Consider the following 17,027-nt stretch of genomic DNA (forward strand, 5'->3'; position numbering starts at 1 on the left):
ATCATCACCATTACTAGGAAAAAAAAAATATATATATATATACACATTTATATATGTATACATATTTTATTTTTTTTTTAAATCACACATTGAGTCACAACTTTCTGAGATCCACAAGAAGAGAGAAAAAGAATTTAAAAATTCACCAACTTTCTCAGCACTTTGTACTCTTAGGACACTGTACACAGACTTCATCCACCTCCTGAGGCTTCAGAAATAAGTCTGACCAAAAGCACTGCTCTTATTAAAAGTACACACGTACTTGAGAGAGCCATCCCAGACAGAAATTACACGTCTTCTCCAAATTGTAACCAGATCTGAGTAACATGTGCCCCATTCACCCATCAGGCAATGTTACACACACAATGCTGTGGTTGATTTTTTATTATGAAGCTTATTTCCCCCACACACGTTTCAAAAATGATCTACATTCATCTAAATGAAGTCATTACTAGCTGATAGTTATTAATCTGAAGATTATGGCACTGAAAACGATCCTAATAACAATTCTGTGCTTTCCAGTTAAACAGTCCTGCAAGACAGATGACCGCACTGCAATAAACCAGAGGGAAATGGAGTTCTGCAAAAAGAAATGCCTGCAATTCTACCTGCCATTACGCCTCCCCTAAAAACATCCCACTTTATGCTGCTTCAGATAGTTCAGGATAAAGTACCTTAAAAGAGGTAATAAGCACATCTAAGGTACCAAGCACATTTTACATGTATAATATCAAGTTCTTTCAATTTTTGTCTACATTTACACACTTCTGATAGGGAGAGCAAGGCATCCATGAAGAGCACAAGTAGAGTGAAGAACGTTTCTCTGTTAATGAGCTTAGTAGGTTATTTCTTCCCAGAACTCAGTATGTAGAAAATTTTCTGACTCATCCCAACAACTGGACAATATGAGTCACATTTGTGTTGTTAGTGGCAGGTACAAGAAAGTACTCAAAAGAAGAAAAAAAAGAAAAATAAACCAGGGAAAGTCAATTCTGGAGGCAGCTTAACCTGTTTTCAAATATCATACCTAGCTAGAGGCTAGTATAAAGTAGTTGTGCAGGTCACTTTAACTTTTCAGTGATCACAAAGATTAAAGAAATATACAAGAAAGGAGAAAGGTATATCTCTCTCTCACAATCAACATTACTGTAGCAGGGATATTTTTGCCTAGGTCTTCTCTTACTGGCTGGACTGAAGGGACAGAGGTAACATGTACATGAATTCAGGTATTAATAAATAAATGATGGAGAATTTTCAGATATACAACCATTTACCATTGAAGATCACTAAACAAGCTTTCTGGATGCCCTAGTAATAAACATAATGGAATTCTTACCAATTGTATTTTCAGAACTGAAGCACACAATGAAAAAAGTGTAATTCTGTACATCTATTGACAGTATCTGCATTTACTTGCAAAAATCGATTGTAACACAAGAGGGCACCATTCAACACACGCAAAAAAAAAAAAAAACCCAAAAAACTCGTCATCTGCTGAATGAGCAAAAACGCTCATCTTCAGAGCTAAAACTCAGCCACGACTCACAAAGCCTAACCTGCCACGAATCCCACCTGGCTCTTTGTTATAAACAAATAAAGGAGTAATGCTCATATTAACTGCTCCATTATAATGCCAACTTCCATACACGCTCACAATCACTTGAAGATGCTATCAAAAACCTCTTCACAAATGGTTACAGTAGTTTCAGAAATGTGTTTCTGCTACAGATGTATACAGATAATTTCTGTAGATGCAACCAGGATGCAAGGTATCAAATGCCCAGCTGCAAAGTGGATTAAAATATTGGCATCAGGGTTTTGTTTTGTTGTTGTTTTTTTTTAAATACAGTCTAAAGAATAGTCATGGATAATTTAATACATTGACTGGACTGGTGGGCTTGTAAGTGTAAAAGCATAGAAGACTAGCAATACTTTTGAAAACCCAGACACCCCCAATTGCCTTTTCACAACACATCTTACCACCACAAAGTGAGAATAATCAGAAATCCAAACAACACAGCTTCTACTGCAATCTATGTGGTGTGAGTTTGGCTTGCAAGAGTAATCAGATGGAGAAATGAAGCAATTTTGTTCCTTTTATCCATGGCAATATATATAACTTTTTAATGGCAGAGCGAACTGCCCAGGTACTCAGCTTTCAGGCAAAAATGAACTTGAAAAGTTAAAATTAAAAAAAAACTAAAAAAAAAAACAAACAACCACACACACACACACAAAAGAAACAAGAAAAGACCATATGCGCTATTTCTTGATGTTATGTGGACTTTTTTGATTGTTTTTTAAACAGGTGATTATTTGATTTTTAAACATTACAAATTCAGGATAAATATCTATGAGCTTATGCAGCACTATCTTATGTTTTGTTTTGGTGTTGTTTTTTTTTTGTTTTTTTTTTTTTGTTTTTTTTTGAGTGAATAATTCACTTCTTAGTAATAAAGTCATTTATAATAACATGCTCTCACAGCATCAAAGAGGAGATAGGTGAAATTTGCTCTTTGCTGACATCAATTTTTACTATTTTCTAAATAGCCTATCTCTTTATAGGACAAAGGGTAGACTATGGAAATGCAGCATAGAGTTTGATGGCAATGTGGCTCAGGTAAAGCCCTGCAGTAAACCAAAAGCCTAAGAATGTGAGTCTTTATTACAGGTGCTCACATATGAAACACACCAGGAGTCTCAAACACTTTCACTTCTTATTTTGAGCAATGACCATCCCTCAGGCCACAAGCACAATGCTCACCCTCACTTCTCAGTTTGGCATTGAGCTGAAATACCCAGGCCAGCACATTACAAACAGAGAAAACTACAGTTCTAATTCTCCACACACCAAACTTTCTGCACCCAGTTTCTGTCCCAATCAGTCTTAAGGCAGTAAGAAATCCAACAGATACTGCTGATGAAAGAATCCATAGAACTGGGTCAAGCATGAGGAGCAAGGCCAAGGTTGAAGCTCAGCTGCCGGGACAGCAGTGTGGGCAGTGCTTCAGCTCATCATCAACCAATGTCTACTGCTGTCATGCTCCCCCTGCCCAGCCCATCCTGTCCCGTTTCTAGGAGTAATTGCATATTCCCCACCCCTGCCTGCATTGCCACAGTCTTTCATTTCCTGATTTCACAAGACATATGAAGCAATTAAAACTGTATACACACGTTCCTGTCAGTGTCCTGATAACCATTCAGTAGGTGTTACATCTCCATAAGTGCTGTTACAGTAATGGGAATCACACCTGCACAACAGCTGTACAAGTCTGACTTAAGCTGTGCAACTTCTAGAATTGCAAAGAATACAATGTATGCATTTGTACAGCTTCAGATTTAGAAATGTGGGGAGGAATATTTTTAATTGATCAAACTGAGCAGTTATACCAAGTCACACGTACACCAAAAAAAAAGAAATTTGGGTACACAATTTGTATTCAATTTTTCAAAGCAATAATTAACACACACAAAGAATCCTCAATCTAGCAGATACAAATAAACCAACCCTCACATGAAGCAGCAGTGCTTGTGGAAAATCATGTTTTTAGAATTAATAGCTTGCTGCCGAAGCTAATTTTGTACAGAGATCAGAGATCCTCCCAGCTAACTCCTATAAACACACTGCAAGAAGTGGCCAAGTAGATGAGAGAGAGAAAGAGAGAATATAGCTGTAAAATAGTATTTACAATTCAAATTTGCATGATGAGTTCAGTGGGATCTATGCAAGCACAAAAAAAAAAAAAAACCAAAAAAAAACAACAAAAAACCACAAAACTGATCATGCAAATTAAGACTTTGAAACAGAACAGTCATTCTAACTACAACCATGGCATCCCTAAGCACGATCCTACAACACACGTTCAGTTTAAGCTGCAGTTTCACAGGAAACACTCCAGAAATTTCCTTTGTCCAGCAATATACAAAGATATTTTGTGTTTACACAAATTACAAACTTTGTCTGGGTTTTTCCATGGAGTAATTTCATATAGGTTCCCGTGTACACCCTTAAAAAGCTTTATAAAATAATGTCCAGGTGTTTCCTGTAATTCAACTTGAGCAACGGCAATAAGCACATTTCTTAAAACCTAAGCAGACTTTCTCTGCCAGACACTACCGAGGGTCCAGTTCTACCATCCTTATTTATAATCACCTCTCGCTGCTCTAATTTAAAAGATCTTATGACATGCCAGAACAATGCAGAACCCAAGCCCTGGCCTAATCAGAGAAAAGATTTTATTAATCTTAGTTTAGCTGGTATGCTTCACTTGCCTGGTTTTCCTGTATGTGCAATTTCTGTGAATTGTTCTCACTAATAGTATCCTGTTTCTATGAGCAGGAAAGGGCTGAGTACAGTTTGTTAGTTAACATTACTTCCTATAACCAGGGTCCATATTCTGTAGTAGCAACACTACAGCAGTCATTGTTCACCCTGGATAAGCAATGGAGCACACCGATGGCTGTTAATGGACATCCTCTGCAGTGAAACAGGAGCTGATAATCAGCAAACCCAGATTTGCAATAGACTTCCTCCTTCCTGTTTTTACACTGCTGACCAAGGAGATGCCTCTTCCTGCTGAGCCTTTGTGCTACTTACTGAAGTATGAAGCAAGAAACTGAAAAACAAGTGCTGTGCTATTTTTTTTTTTCCAAATCTGAGTTGCAATGCTAGATTTACCAAATAATAATAATAATAAAATAAAAAGCAAATAAGCAAAGAAAGTGCCAACTCCATTCACTTTGGTAGCAGCTGCTGACATACAGCAAAATGCCAAGTCTGGCCATCTGCTTCACATGTCCAAATTAATACAGTGAATGTAGATGGAACCAGTGTTATTTCATGGAAAATGTAACCAGAAACAAATCCATATATATATATAATATTCATATTTTCCCTTTTTATTTCCATAGACCATAACATTAATTGTTCAATTTGAAAAGAAATGGGCAATTCATCTAGAAATGAAAATTCAAACTTCTGGGATGTTTTCAAATATTTGATCAGACTTCTATTGTGTATGTCCCAGAAACTGTTAGCCATCTACTACAGCCTATATACAGCTTATAGATCATGTGTCATCTGTATCTGGGGTGCTTTATACCCAGTCTTCAAGATAACCACATACCAATTGTTTTTATACAGCCTTCATGACACATAGAAAGACTGAACAGAGCATTTAAAGTAACAAAGGCATTGACTGACATAACTGAGATGCCTAAGTAACTTACTTCAACTAGTTTTAAATACCAACACCACACAGATGTGAATATATTTAGAAATAAGAAGCTCCAGACTAAATAAAATATCCAATAATTTAAGTTTTACAAGCAATTGGATTAAGAATGTATTTTATTCAATATAAAGAGAACAGATGATAATTTTTAAATGTCACATTAAATGTATAATCAAAGCATAAATTTTCCAATATTTTTATATTATTTTTATTAACTTTATGAGCTCACATAGCCCATATGTAGAACTCAAATTTTGATTTTTCTCACACAGATCTACAACCCATGCTACAATCCTTTTACATGCACATCTGCCAGGATCACTGAAGAAAATGGAAGATGACTTTTAAGAAGCCTGTATAATTCCAAAGCCCATCTTTCTGTTGGGAAATATTACATATATGTATGTGTATGTGTTACCTGACTTCTACTAATAGTTGGTAAGTTCTTCCAATACTTTCTCTGCTTGATAAATTGATTAAATGGGAAAAAAAAAAAAAAAAAGAAAAAATTGTTCAAGGTTTTAGGGAAGATGGCACTGGCAACCCCACAAAAATGCCATTTTTAAGGGAAGATGGTGCATTTTGGCCACCTGGTTATAATTCTTTCAATTTAAAAAGCAACAGAGCACAAACCAATAAGAATTACATTAACTTCATGCTGAAATTAACCTAAAAACAAAGCTCAAAAGAAAATGCTGTCTCACTGATGTCAGTGGGACAGAGATAGCCCAGAGGCACCCCAGGCACAAGGAAGTTGGCAAACTGAAAACCCCTGTGACAATTGCAACCAACAGAAAAACCCAGCGCTCTGTGACAGAAGGAGAGCAGAGGGTATCAACATTCAACCATGCAACACTTGGATGTTTGAACACTTCTGTTTGAAGCTGAAATGTCTCAAGAGCCCCTTAGATATACGTATTACAGCACAGGCATCATTAATTATGTACTGCTCTGACTCATGGAGAACTGCAAGACTTGCACTCACTTTTGCAAGTAAATTTACTTTCTCTGAGACAGCAGAAATATCATTCAGTGTTGGAGCTTGGAACACTTTCCTTAAAAACTAATGAAATTAACATTAAAATAAATAAATAAGTAAATCCTTGTTCTCTTCAGGTCACCTGAATCAAACACATTACAGTGCAACAGCCCTGATGGAAGGACTTATACCCGATCCTCTCCTTCCAAACCTCTCCTCCAGCCATGCCTCCCAACTGGGCTGTGCTACTGGCAGGACAGCTCCATGACATCTTCTGCACAGGACCCAGCCACTTAGGTACGTAACTCCACAGCACACACAGACAAGATGAGGAAAAGATGTGTTGCTGAGCAGACTTCAAGGTGAACATCAAATCAACTGTGACGTAATTGTTTTACCAAGGTCTGCAGTAACGGGGATAAGGTTTGGGCATTTCGTCCACTGTCAGATAGCTGCCAGAAAGACTGACAGTAGCTAGAAGGTGTAGCTAGCCATAGCAAGTCCTTAAGTAAGATAAGATCTAATTTGACTACTTGATGACAATGCAAAACTAGTTTGATATTTTTGAACAAGTTAGAACTGAATATTTTACTACAGCACACTGAAATAGTTTCCTATTTCCACGTACATTTCTAACATTATTTAAGAAAGATCAGCCCTCATAGATTTCCACAACATTACTTCTGAAGTATAATCCATGAGCTACAACATGAAAAAACCTGCAGAACTGCAGGTAGCTGCTATAGCTGCAGCCTTGTGTGTGAAAATACCCTAGAACTTATGGGTCAAAAAGAGGCTCATGTTTAATTGTCAGGTAGACAGTTGCACTGAGAAGACTGCAAAGTCACAGAGCAATGGTTCAGAAATGCACACAGAAACCTACTGAACAACACATGTCACTGGCTTCCAGAAACAAAACAAACAAAAAAACTGACCACAAATATTGCAGGAAAGTGCCGACATGACTGATGTTTTCACAGGATGTATATTTAATGTACTTCCTATGCATACTGCACGTCCAAAAATCTGGGTCAACAGACACTGCATAAAATCAGCTTGAGAAACAACTCAGCAAAGAAACTACCTAAATAGCAGATGACTTTCCTGAATTTAAAGATTTAACAGTGAATAGGCTACGCATATGATGGTCAGGTTAAATTGAGATAAGACACGGTGTTACTGTCCACAACTGCCACCTATTAAGTACACCCTTCTGGGTCTCAGCAGATTATGCCTTTCTTCTGAAAGTTTCAGTTATTTTGAAACATGCTTCCTGAACATAGGAACAATTTAAAGCTATTTGGTAATGCTCATGGAATTGCAGAGAACTCTTTCTGAAGCATTCACAGGTTAGGGGTTAGGTTGAAGCCTCACTCAGCAGTTCCCATTTGGAAAACACTGCAAGGACTGAGTCAGGAGCTGACACATAAACACTTACAAAGATTGAGATAGGCTGATTTGAAGACACATATTTCATGACAGACTTAATCAGCATGGAACATAAAGATTTTTGTACAACCAGAAATACAATCCAGACGTGATTATCCACCAGTTTCAGGCTTTGCAAAAGCAAAGCACTGCACTGAAACTTGCAGCAATTGAAGTGAATCTTCACCTTCTAAGATCTTACATGCTACTAGGGGCAAATCTGAGGAGTTTCTGAAATATCAGGCTAGCCTACAGAATAAAGAAAAAACTTAAGTTCTACCACTGAATATATAATGAGAAATTAATTAGCCCATAGCATACAATATTATCATGCTGTTTTCATGCTATATAATGGGCTAGTGACAAAAAAAAAAAAAAGTATTGTTTCCTAAAAATATATATAGTGACAAATTTGTTCACACAGAAGATTGCCTTGTCCAACTCTTCCCTTTCCACTTGAATACTCAGAACATTATCAAACCCTGCTCCCAGTGCAAAGCCTGCAGCAAACAACACAGGCAAACTGCTGGTTTATCAGGTTAAATCCAACTCAATGAGGCAGTTTCCTTCGCTACACAGACCCAGCTGCAAAATACAAGATAGCTACTGTAACAAAGATAAACTGATACATCCATATACTTCAAAGCATACTCTACTACCTGATCCAGAAACCATCAGACCCTACAGAAGGGATTTGGAGCGCTACTTTGGGGCTACTTTGTAACTTCAGTTTGAAGAGGAATGAAACACACTAACCCATGAACTAGCACCGTTAGAGCATTCCTGAAGATACAGACCAACTTCTGAACCAGAAGGAAAAAAAAAAAAAACAAAACAAAAAACCAACCAGTTTATAACATTGTAAAATATCATATTATTTGAAATGGAGACACATTATTAAACCAATTCAGTTCTGATTCAAAACACTGGCTGATGACCTAGGAGCCCTTCTGCATTTGCTCTGCATTAAGAACAAGACTAAGTTACAGACAAAAGAGGCAAATTGCTGCCTCATAACCCAAAACCAAAATATGAGAACACAGAAAAATGCCTTTAGATAATGACAAACACAGCCACAGGGCAAAAAAGAGGGCAAGCCACATTTTGCCATTGGATAACCATACCACAAATCCCAGTAGCCCACAGGCAAGCACTCAGAAAATGCATTGCCCAGTCTGAGAGTGCATAATGCTGCTCTGCTTCCCACATCCAGAGAAATCACTCACCCTGCCTGTGCTGCTGGAGACAGAACCACTCAGCCATAGTGTGCCTACCAGTGATAGCACACACTCTCAATAAATCAAGTTATACTAAAGCTTCAGAGCATCCTGTCACGCTGCAGAAAGCATTTTGGGCATTCAATTACAAGGCTTTTGACAAACCCCTCAGAGGATGTAGGAATCTCTCCCCCACATGATCACAGAGCACTGCAAACTCAGCAATATGAAGGTCATGAGACAAAGTGTTCAGAAAAGTAGTCCCACATGCTTACGCAGATGTTGTCAAGCTAGAAATTAAAAATACCTTCATTTATTTTATAGAAAAGAACACTGAAATATAACACATGGTAAATAAGCAAAAAAAAAAAGACTCTTAAGACTTTAAGAGTCAGCTAGAACAGAATCTCCAGCTCTGCTGAGCTGTTCAATGCTTGTTGATCAACATATCACTAACCAGAAGATAAGGGCAATCACACTCTGAACATAATTTATCTTATTAATTATCCCAGTATGTCCAACAGAATATTCAAGAATTATTAAGACACTTTAAATGCTGTTAGTATGCATTTATATAAAGTTCAGTGACAGTCTGAAAGGGTTCTTTTTTTTTTTTTTTTTTTTTTTTTTTTTAAATGGGAATAGGGGGTGTTGTCTCCTTCATTGTCTCTTATCTTTTCTTCCTGGCCCTCTTCCTGGTTTTGCAAATAGGCAATGTAATATGACATGAATTACAAGGTATTAACATTATATTAACACATTATATAAAAAGGTGTGTGTGAGGAGCCTCTAACAGATGTTGTCATTAATCACTTTCAGTTGGCCATTAAAACTAGACAGATGTTGATAAAGCAGTCTCACAGAGCTGGCAGGAAACAAAAATAACAAATAATTCCTGGCCCGCTCTATGCGGTACGTTGTAATTTGAATGAAAGATGTGTTATGCAGTTCATTTTCAGTTTCATTTGTAGTGAGTTGGTGCACATCACTAAGTTTAGACATGCAAGTCAAATACAAAAGTGGGTTTTTGTTTGGGTTTTTTGGTTGTTTTTTTTTTTTTGGGGGGGGTGGGGTGGGGGTGGGGGGTTGGTTTGTTTTGTTTTTGTTTTTTGTTTTGCTTTCAAAATCATCTAGTTAACACTTTTAACAATAATAATTAGCAATGTAATCCAACACAGTCTCTGCATTTGATATCTATAAAGGTGCACAGTAACCTTCACGGTCTAACTTTTTCTCCTAAATAATAAGCAACACCACTGTACCTTCATTCCTCCTGTAAAGGACCTGGTTTCCCCACTCCTACACAGAGGTGCACCTTAGTACTATAAATCCCGCATAGGATCTATGAGCAACTCCTTACCTGGCAATTATCACAAAACCATTGCACATCAAAACCCTATACATCAGCACAGCCTCTCCTCCACTGGAACAGACAACCCTGTGCCAGCAGAGAGAGCTACACCAAGCTGGCAACAAAACGCAGAGGAAAAATAAGAGCTTCATGGAGCCCACATATTGTCCCAGTTCATCTCCCACATGCCCCCCTACACCTCTCCCCCCCCCCCCCCCCCCCAAAAAAAAAAAAACAACAACAAAACAACCAAAAACAAAACAAAACAAAAAAACACTTCCTTGTAAATTATTAAGAAGATATTAAGAACTTGACAGGAACAATTAGGGATAAGTCAGATCTTGCATATCCTGTGATCTCTGGCATCAAGCATTACCTCACACTTCTCATCCAAAGCACTCGCCTTAAGCCCCTTCCTTTGTTCTGCTGTTTAAATAGCAATATTGTTGCTGCACCTCACGTCACAGTGCTGTAAATGTTCTCCAAGCACTGCAGATTAGTAAAATATTCCACATTATATAATGAAGTGAATGCAATGTTAGTCATCACATGAAACAACAGCATCAGTGGATTCCCCAACTGAGAATCAATGGACCACTTGATGTTCTTCAGCCCAAGTGACTGGTTTGTACATAAGCACTAAGAGCTACATCACACGAACCCGCACTGCTTTTCTACTAGTTCTGAGTCATCAATGCAAAACTCCCCCTCTGGCAAGTCAGTGAGATAATGAGAGATCCCTATATGCTCGTTTAAACAAAAAGGACAGGAACCACGTACAAAAATCATGACTCTAAGTATATTTATTAAAACTTTGACATTTTAAATGCGTAACACAGATAAGAGATTCATATTGTCCCTTCTGCATTTTATGTATTTCCACCATCCACACTTGTGTTTCCCAAACACATCTTCTTCCTCTGCTGAACCCAATTTTCTCTATGTCCTTCACATAAGTTGCTCTGATAAAAGCTCTATTTTGGAAATTGTAGCAAAGCTGCAATTACATTTAATATTTTGTTGCTATGTTTTTTGGTTTCGGTGTACTTTATGCAGATGTCAGCTTCATTCTGCCTGGGCTTGTCAGCTCAAACATGGCTGAACCGCCTCCAGGGCCAGCTCAAGCCTGAAAACACCTCAGCTGCCTTCTCTCAGCCAGAACTCATGAACTCTCAGGTGAAGCTCTCCATCACACTCAGCTTCAGGACCTCTGCATGCATGTCTGTTACCAGCCGCATTGCAGGAGCAGTAAGGGGAGATGGAAGAAGCCTCGCACAGCTTGCTCTCAGCTGGCTAAGAGCAAGGCGATGCCTGGGCCACTCCACCACCACCACACTCCTGTTCAGGCTCTGTCAGGACTGATGTGCCCTGGCCCCACTCAAGTTTCCATTACTATTACCCAGCACACAACACCCATCAAGGAACCCACTGGTGTACTCACAGCCCTGCAGCATGCTGCCATGCAAACCGCCTCTTCCAGCTTCCTGCACATCAGATCTCCACATCTTCCCAAAGAGATTTGCATCTTATCTCATCCCGGCTCAGCTGCCACCCATGCCTCTTCACTTCAGATGTCTCTCACACACTGTCAGTGGAGCTCAATGTGAGCCCTCTCCCCCTTACATCAACACCATACCAACCCACTGCCCCCAGGCCCTCCCTTCATTGAACTGCCCAGACTGAGGGCAACACTGCACCTTTCCCAAGCAGCTCACATTAAGCAAAATCCTTTCTTTGACACTCCAGCTACGCCATTTGCCAGTACATGAGATTGAGAAAGGAACAGCCACTGAGGGCATGGCATTCTGAACACGCGTTGAGTGCTGTCAAATCCCCAGGATGGGGAATATGAACACAGTGGTGAATTTCAGACGACTGTTTCCACTCACACTGAATTATCAGCGTATCAACTGTGCATCAACCAGCCTTACACAAACCCCCACCCGAAACCAGGTTTCGCTGCAGCTCCCGGCGCAGACCCCGACACACGGGCGAAGGATGTTCCCCGGTGAGTGCCGGGATCCCAGCCCGCCGCACAGGTCCAGGCACAAGGTCCCAGCACCAGGTCCCGGCTGGCGGCCCCATCCCCAGGACCAGCCCCTCGGCCCCGCCGGAAGCCGGGCAGCGCGCCGCTCCCCCGCACACAATGACCGGGGGCGGGGGCACGGCCGCCCCGCCGCTCTGCCCCGCTGTCAACGCCGCCCGCCCGGAGCCGCAGCCGCCCGCGCCCTTTTTTGTCGGGCGTCCCGCCGGGAGGAGCCGGGAGGCGTCGGCCGGGCCTCGGCGGGGCTCCCGCGAGGGCTGCGCGTCCCCCGGGCCCGAAGGCTGTACGCTCCCGCTGGAGGCGCTGCGGACGGCCCCGCAACGTCTCTGGGGAGGAGCTGTCAGCCGCACCGCACCGCGCAGCGCCGGGCCCGGACTCCACGGAGCGGGAGGGGAGAAACCTCGCCCGGCGGCGGCTCCTCAGTCCCCGACGTCCCTCACCTCAGGGTGGGCCCGACGCAGGCCGTGTCGGTGCTCTCGATCTCCTGCAGGATCCGATCATGCTCCGGGAGGCTCTCCGCCATCTTGGATGGGAGGGACCCGGCAGCCGCGCCGCTGCGGGAGGTGCCGGGGAGGGACCGAAGGCGGGGGCGGCCGCGGAGCCGGGCGGGGGGTAGTGACAGCAGCGCCGAGCCGCCCGCGGTGGGGCGAGGTCCCGCTGCCTGAGCCCCTCGCTGCTCCGGCGGTGCCGTCACGGCGCAGACCTCCGCCCCCCCAGCCCCTCACTGCGGACGTCCCGGCGCGGGGTGACGGGCCCAGGAGCGGCCTTTGTGCAACGGGGAGCTCTGCTCTGCTGACTGGGCCTCGGTTTGTTTGTTTACTCGCTGCGTTGGCTCTTTGTTTATTTGTTTGTTTGAGCTTCCGAATGCCGAAAGCACTGCCTTGCTGCCTGTCAGGAGCTGATCTGGTGCACTGCAAACGGGCACGGTGGTTCTGCATTGCTGTGGTTTGTGTGCTAGTGTCCTTGGACACCAGGGTCATAAAACCTCCTTTTTCAGTCAAGCAGCAATAGCTCATCTTCTATTTAAATCGCCGTGGTGTGCGGCCAAATATGAGCGAGTCTTTGTGTCTGCATACTCAGGAGACAGGATACACCTGTATTCTTGTCTGTGCGCGGGTGGGAAGCCAGCTTAAAGCAATGGGCCTTACATGTAAAGCTCTAGCATGGCACACAGCTGCTTTGCAGTGAGAAGCAGACAGCCGTGTGCAAGCTAAGAACAGCTAAGCCCAGACACTAACCAGCTACAACAGCACTAGCCGTGCTTTCAAGTGCTGTAGTCAAACTCATCACCCTCCTGCTCCACTGCAACTGCACCCAGATGCTAGATAATAAATGGCACTGTACATCTTGTCCGTGCTTGTGATTTTATCATACACAGTGTTGATTCAGCTGAATGTGTTGATGACACCTACTGAAACAACAAGGAGTATTCTAAAGGTAGACAACACAGTGTGTGCTGCAGGAAGAAAATTGGAGGTAATTGTACAGGGTATCGCTGCAGCAGCATTTCCTTCAAGAAATACAGTATTTTCTTTAAGAAATGCAGTAATGAACTTCCTTCTTTTCTCTCTTGGCCCCACACTCCCCCATCAACAAACTGTTTAAGTAATAGATTGACATACACATTTTTCAGGGTAAATGACACTCTCTTTCTTTAGCCTGGTCGTCACTGCAACCTGATGCCCACAGCCCCAAGAGGGCTATTTTTAAAGCTCTTCTACAGCTAATGCCAATATACTTAGGCACATAACATCATGAGCTTCTACATATTACTCTTTTTTTTGTAAGTGCGGATATGCAGAATAATGTTTTCAGTTATATCTTCACCACAAACTACACATAGTTTCCATAAACTACACATTAAAATATATTCTTTACATTTTCTGATGTTTAGGGATATCAACAGTAAAGTTTTAAGCAGTGTTTTAGTGATTAAAAATAAAGTCACATTTCTTACAAATTTAAGAATAAGAAGCAATTAATTCAATAAAAATATAGTTGTTAAGCTGAAACCCTGCTACACAAAGGAGTGATTCTTCCTTTGTTTTCATGCTTAAGTGCAATATATTTATTTCTGGAGAACATCAAGTCAGCCAACAGTCAAAGAAAGCTTTGTCCCAGCAAAGAGTTGCGCAGATGTCCTTGGTTTGTATTTTTCCATCCAGGCCCAATCACACCCAGTTTAAATCCCACTATCCAATAGATTTCAGTGTCAGGATAATGAAGTTTGTGATACGCTGGGCTGACTGAAATCAGAACAGCTAAAGAGAGGAACAAATCAAGCATGAACAATATAGCTGTATCTAAATGATGCATACCTTAGGGTGGTTCCAAGAGGCAGCTCAAAGGACTCGATCTCAGCAAGGGCATTTTCATATATCTGATCTTTGTTTTCTTCTAGATACATTTCAGACATATTTGGCCTGCTCTTCCTTGCCATAGCTTAACATAAAAAACTGCTTTAACTTCAGGAGAGGACTTTTATTCTGATCATAATCGTTGACTAAGCGACTCCGCAGTCAGCAGAACCAGGCATGAAAAAACAGATCCTGCGCTAACCTCGTGACTCCTGAGGACTTTGTGTCCAAGAATGGTGCACAGCTGCTGTTTTCCTGTCTCTGCTGGTAATATTTGCTTGGTGTGCAGTACTCAGGCCGGTACAGTCATTTTTCTGCAAGCATCTGATTTATCTCAATAGGAAATTTTTTTGCAAATAATATATCTACATCCTTGTAATAGTTCACCAGTAATAAGTATTAAACCTGAAATAATGTTCAGGTTATTTCAGACACTAGATGTCAATGCTCAGTTTCTTTGTTAAGTATTGAAATTAAAATAAATAACTAAATAAATAAAGTGTTCTTAAAAAGAGAGCAAGTTTGTGGACCTTGAAAAGCAGACTGGAAAAGCAGAGAAACTCTCTCATTCTCACCTTTTCATTCTGTGCATTAGCAGAAGCTGTTTTTAATAACAGCATATAAAAATGTTCTGGGACAACAATAGTTTTTACATGAGTGTGTGCCCTTATGCAACAAATAAAACTGTTACTACTCATTACCTGCCTGGAAACCTGTAATGTTCAGAGCAGTACTGGGCTCACATCATTGTCATACTTTGTGCAACTGCCACAAAGCATTTCAGAGTCAGGCAGGTATTTCAGACATCAGATTGGAGTTCTAGAACTTTTAATATAAACAGCTTTTTGGAAATATAATTCTATGCTGGGTGGCATATCAGTCTTGTTATACCTGATTATTTTTGGTATTTTGAAAGTTTCAACAAAAATGATCCCAGTACTGTGCCAGACAAAATTAACACGAGTCTTGACACCCAGGGTGCAGTCAAGAATTCAATACAGGAAAACATCAATTACTCATTTCTGACGGGGGTGATGAGTTGTTCCAGCAGGAGCACTGAGAAAGAGAGCTCACCCCAGAGGCGGGTGCAGGGAATTCTAAGGGCTGCACTGTTTTACATGGGTACAAGTCCAAAAGGCATTCCCTTGAGCTTCTTTAATCACTTATTTTTAAACTAAAATTAATCAATTGCTCTGTTAGCATTAATAGTCAGTACTTTTCTTTCTTTAATGTTCCAATTTTTTTTACACCTTTAGTATGAAATGGATGCCTGTGATTGACCCATCCAGCCACTGGATGTCACACAAACGCAGATGAAAGAATATTGTAACTATTCAGCCTGATTTTAACAGACACGAGATTAAAAGATAATTTATCAAGTTTGGAGTAACCATGTGAAAATAAAATTACTGACAGCAATAATTATTACATTTAATGAGTTTGGTATCTACCTTGCAACTTGTTTGTTCGGGTTTTACCATTCATACCCCATTTCTGATTGAAATTTCAAAAGCTCTGAACTAAATCACAGTACTACAACTTCCTCCGGGCTTTACCCCTTCCTCACCAGTCACGTCACTGCAGATAAATGCTGGGTATTTTTAGGATCCACCTTGCAACTATCCTTTCTTCATAGCTATGAGCAGGTCATACCTGAAGGGAAGTTATTAATTACCAGTGAATGCAATCCCTGCATCAGATGTAAGCAACATACATTAAAAGTGAAAAATATCAGCTTGCTGCAGTGGTGTCTTACCAGAGGCTGGGCCATAGACTTAGTGTAGGCAGTTCGAGAGCCATTAGCCCTTTCCTGAACAGCGCAGAGCAGAACTCAGCTCCTGGCACCTGATGTGTCTGACCCTGCTCCCCAAATTCTAGCCATAGTCAAAGGGGAAAGATGGGGTACTCCTGTGAGTAAGGTACATCTTGCATACTGATCTATGCCTTGATCTTGTACCACAAGAGCCTGATCATTTCATCTTTCTTCAATCCGATTTTTGCAGCACAAAGATGTGAGGGATTGTTTTCCCCAAGGAGCACTTTAAATGAGCAACTGTTGCCAACACATATGTTACTGTATTGCAAAGGTTGGTCAACTAAATAGGTTAACACACTCTGGTCAGATGTCCTGGAAAGATGCACAGCAGTTATTTGGTGAAGACATTTATCTACCGATGTCAAATTTATCTGAGGGCAAAATTTCCAATAATTTCTATGAATTTCAGTAACAGACTTCTAACGATTACTCTATTTCCAATTAACATGGCTATCAGTGCAGTATGTCTACCTGCTTTCATCTCAATCAAGGCTCTCCCTGTTGCAGTGCCTCATGATAACCTGAAATAGGAAAGAAAGGGCATCTGCAGCCATGTGGCAGAGCACAGGCAACCCACGTAGATCAGCAACAATCTGGACAT

The 17,027-nt window shown here is 41.0% G+C and overlaps 1 protein-coding gene and 1 long non-coding RNA gene across 11 annotated transcripts in view; one reads left to right on the plus strand and one right to left on the minus strand.

Annotated features, from left to right (window-relative positions):
• Positions 1-14,722, minus strand: part of EXOC6 (exocyst complex component 6) — an 80,023-nt gene extending 65,301 nt beyond the window's left edge. For 3 of the 10 annotated variants that reach the window (XM_015867193.2, XM_015867194.2, XM_015867201.2), the window contains exon 1: positions 14,572-14,722. In XM_015867193.2, the coding sequence (XP_015722679.1) occupies positions 14,572-14,693 (122 nt within the window). In that variant the 5' untranslated portion in view covers positions 14,694-14,722. Of the gene's footprint in view, positions 1-8,867; positions 8,892-10,585; positions 10,765-11,650; positions 12,262-12,693; positions 12,907-14,571 lie in introns of those variants that run through there. The other 7 variants (XM_015867198.2, XM_015867195.2, XM_015867197.2 and 4 more) reach the window with 5 other exon arrangements.
• Positions 12,952-15,307, plus strand: LOC116653596. The gene is made up of 2 exons (XR_004307718.1): positions 12,952-13,729; positions 14,655-15,307. It is a non-coding gene; the product is annotated as an uncharacterized LOC116653596 (long non-coding RNA).
• Positions 15,308-17,027: the final 1,720 nt, after the last annotated feature.

Source organism: Coturnix japonica, chromosome 6, assembly GCF_001577835.2.
Source record: "Coturnix japonica isolate 7356 chromosome 6, Coturnix japonica 2.1, whole genome shotgun sequence".
NCBI lineage: Eukaryota > Metazoa > Chordata > Aves > Galliformes > Phasianidae > Coturnix > Coturnix japonica.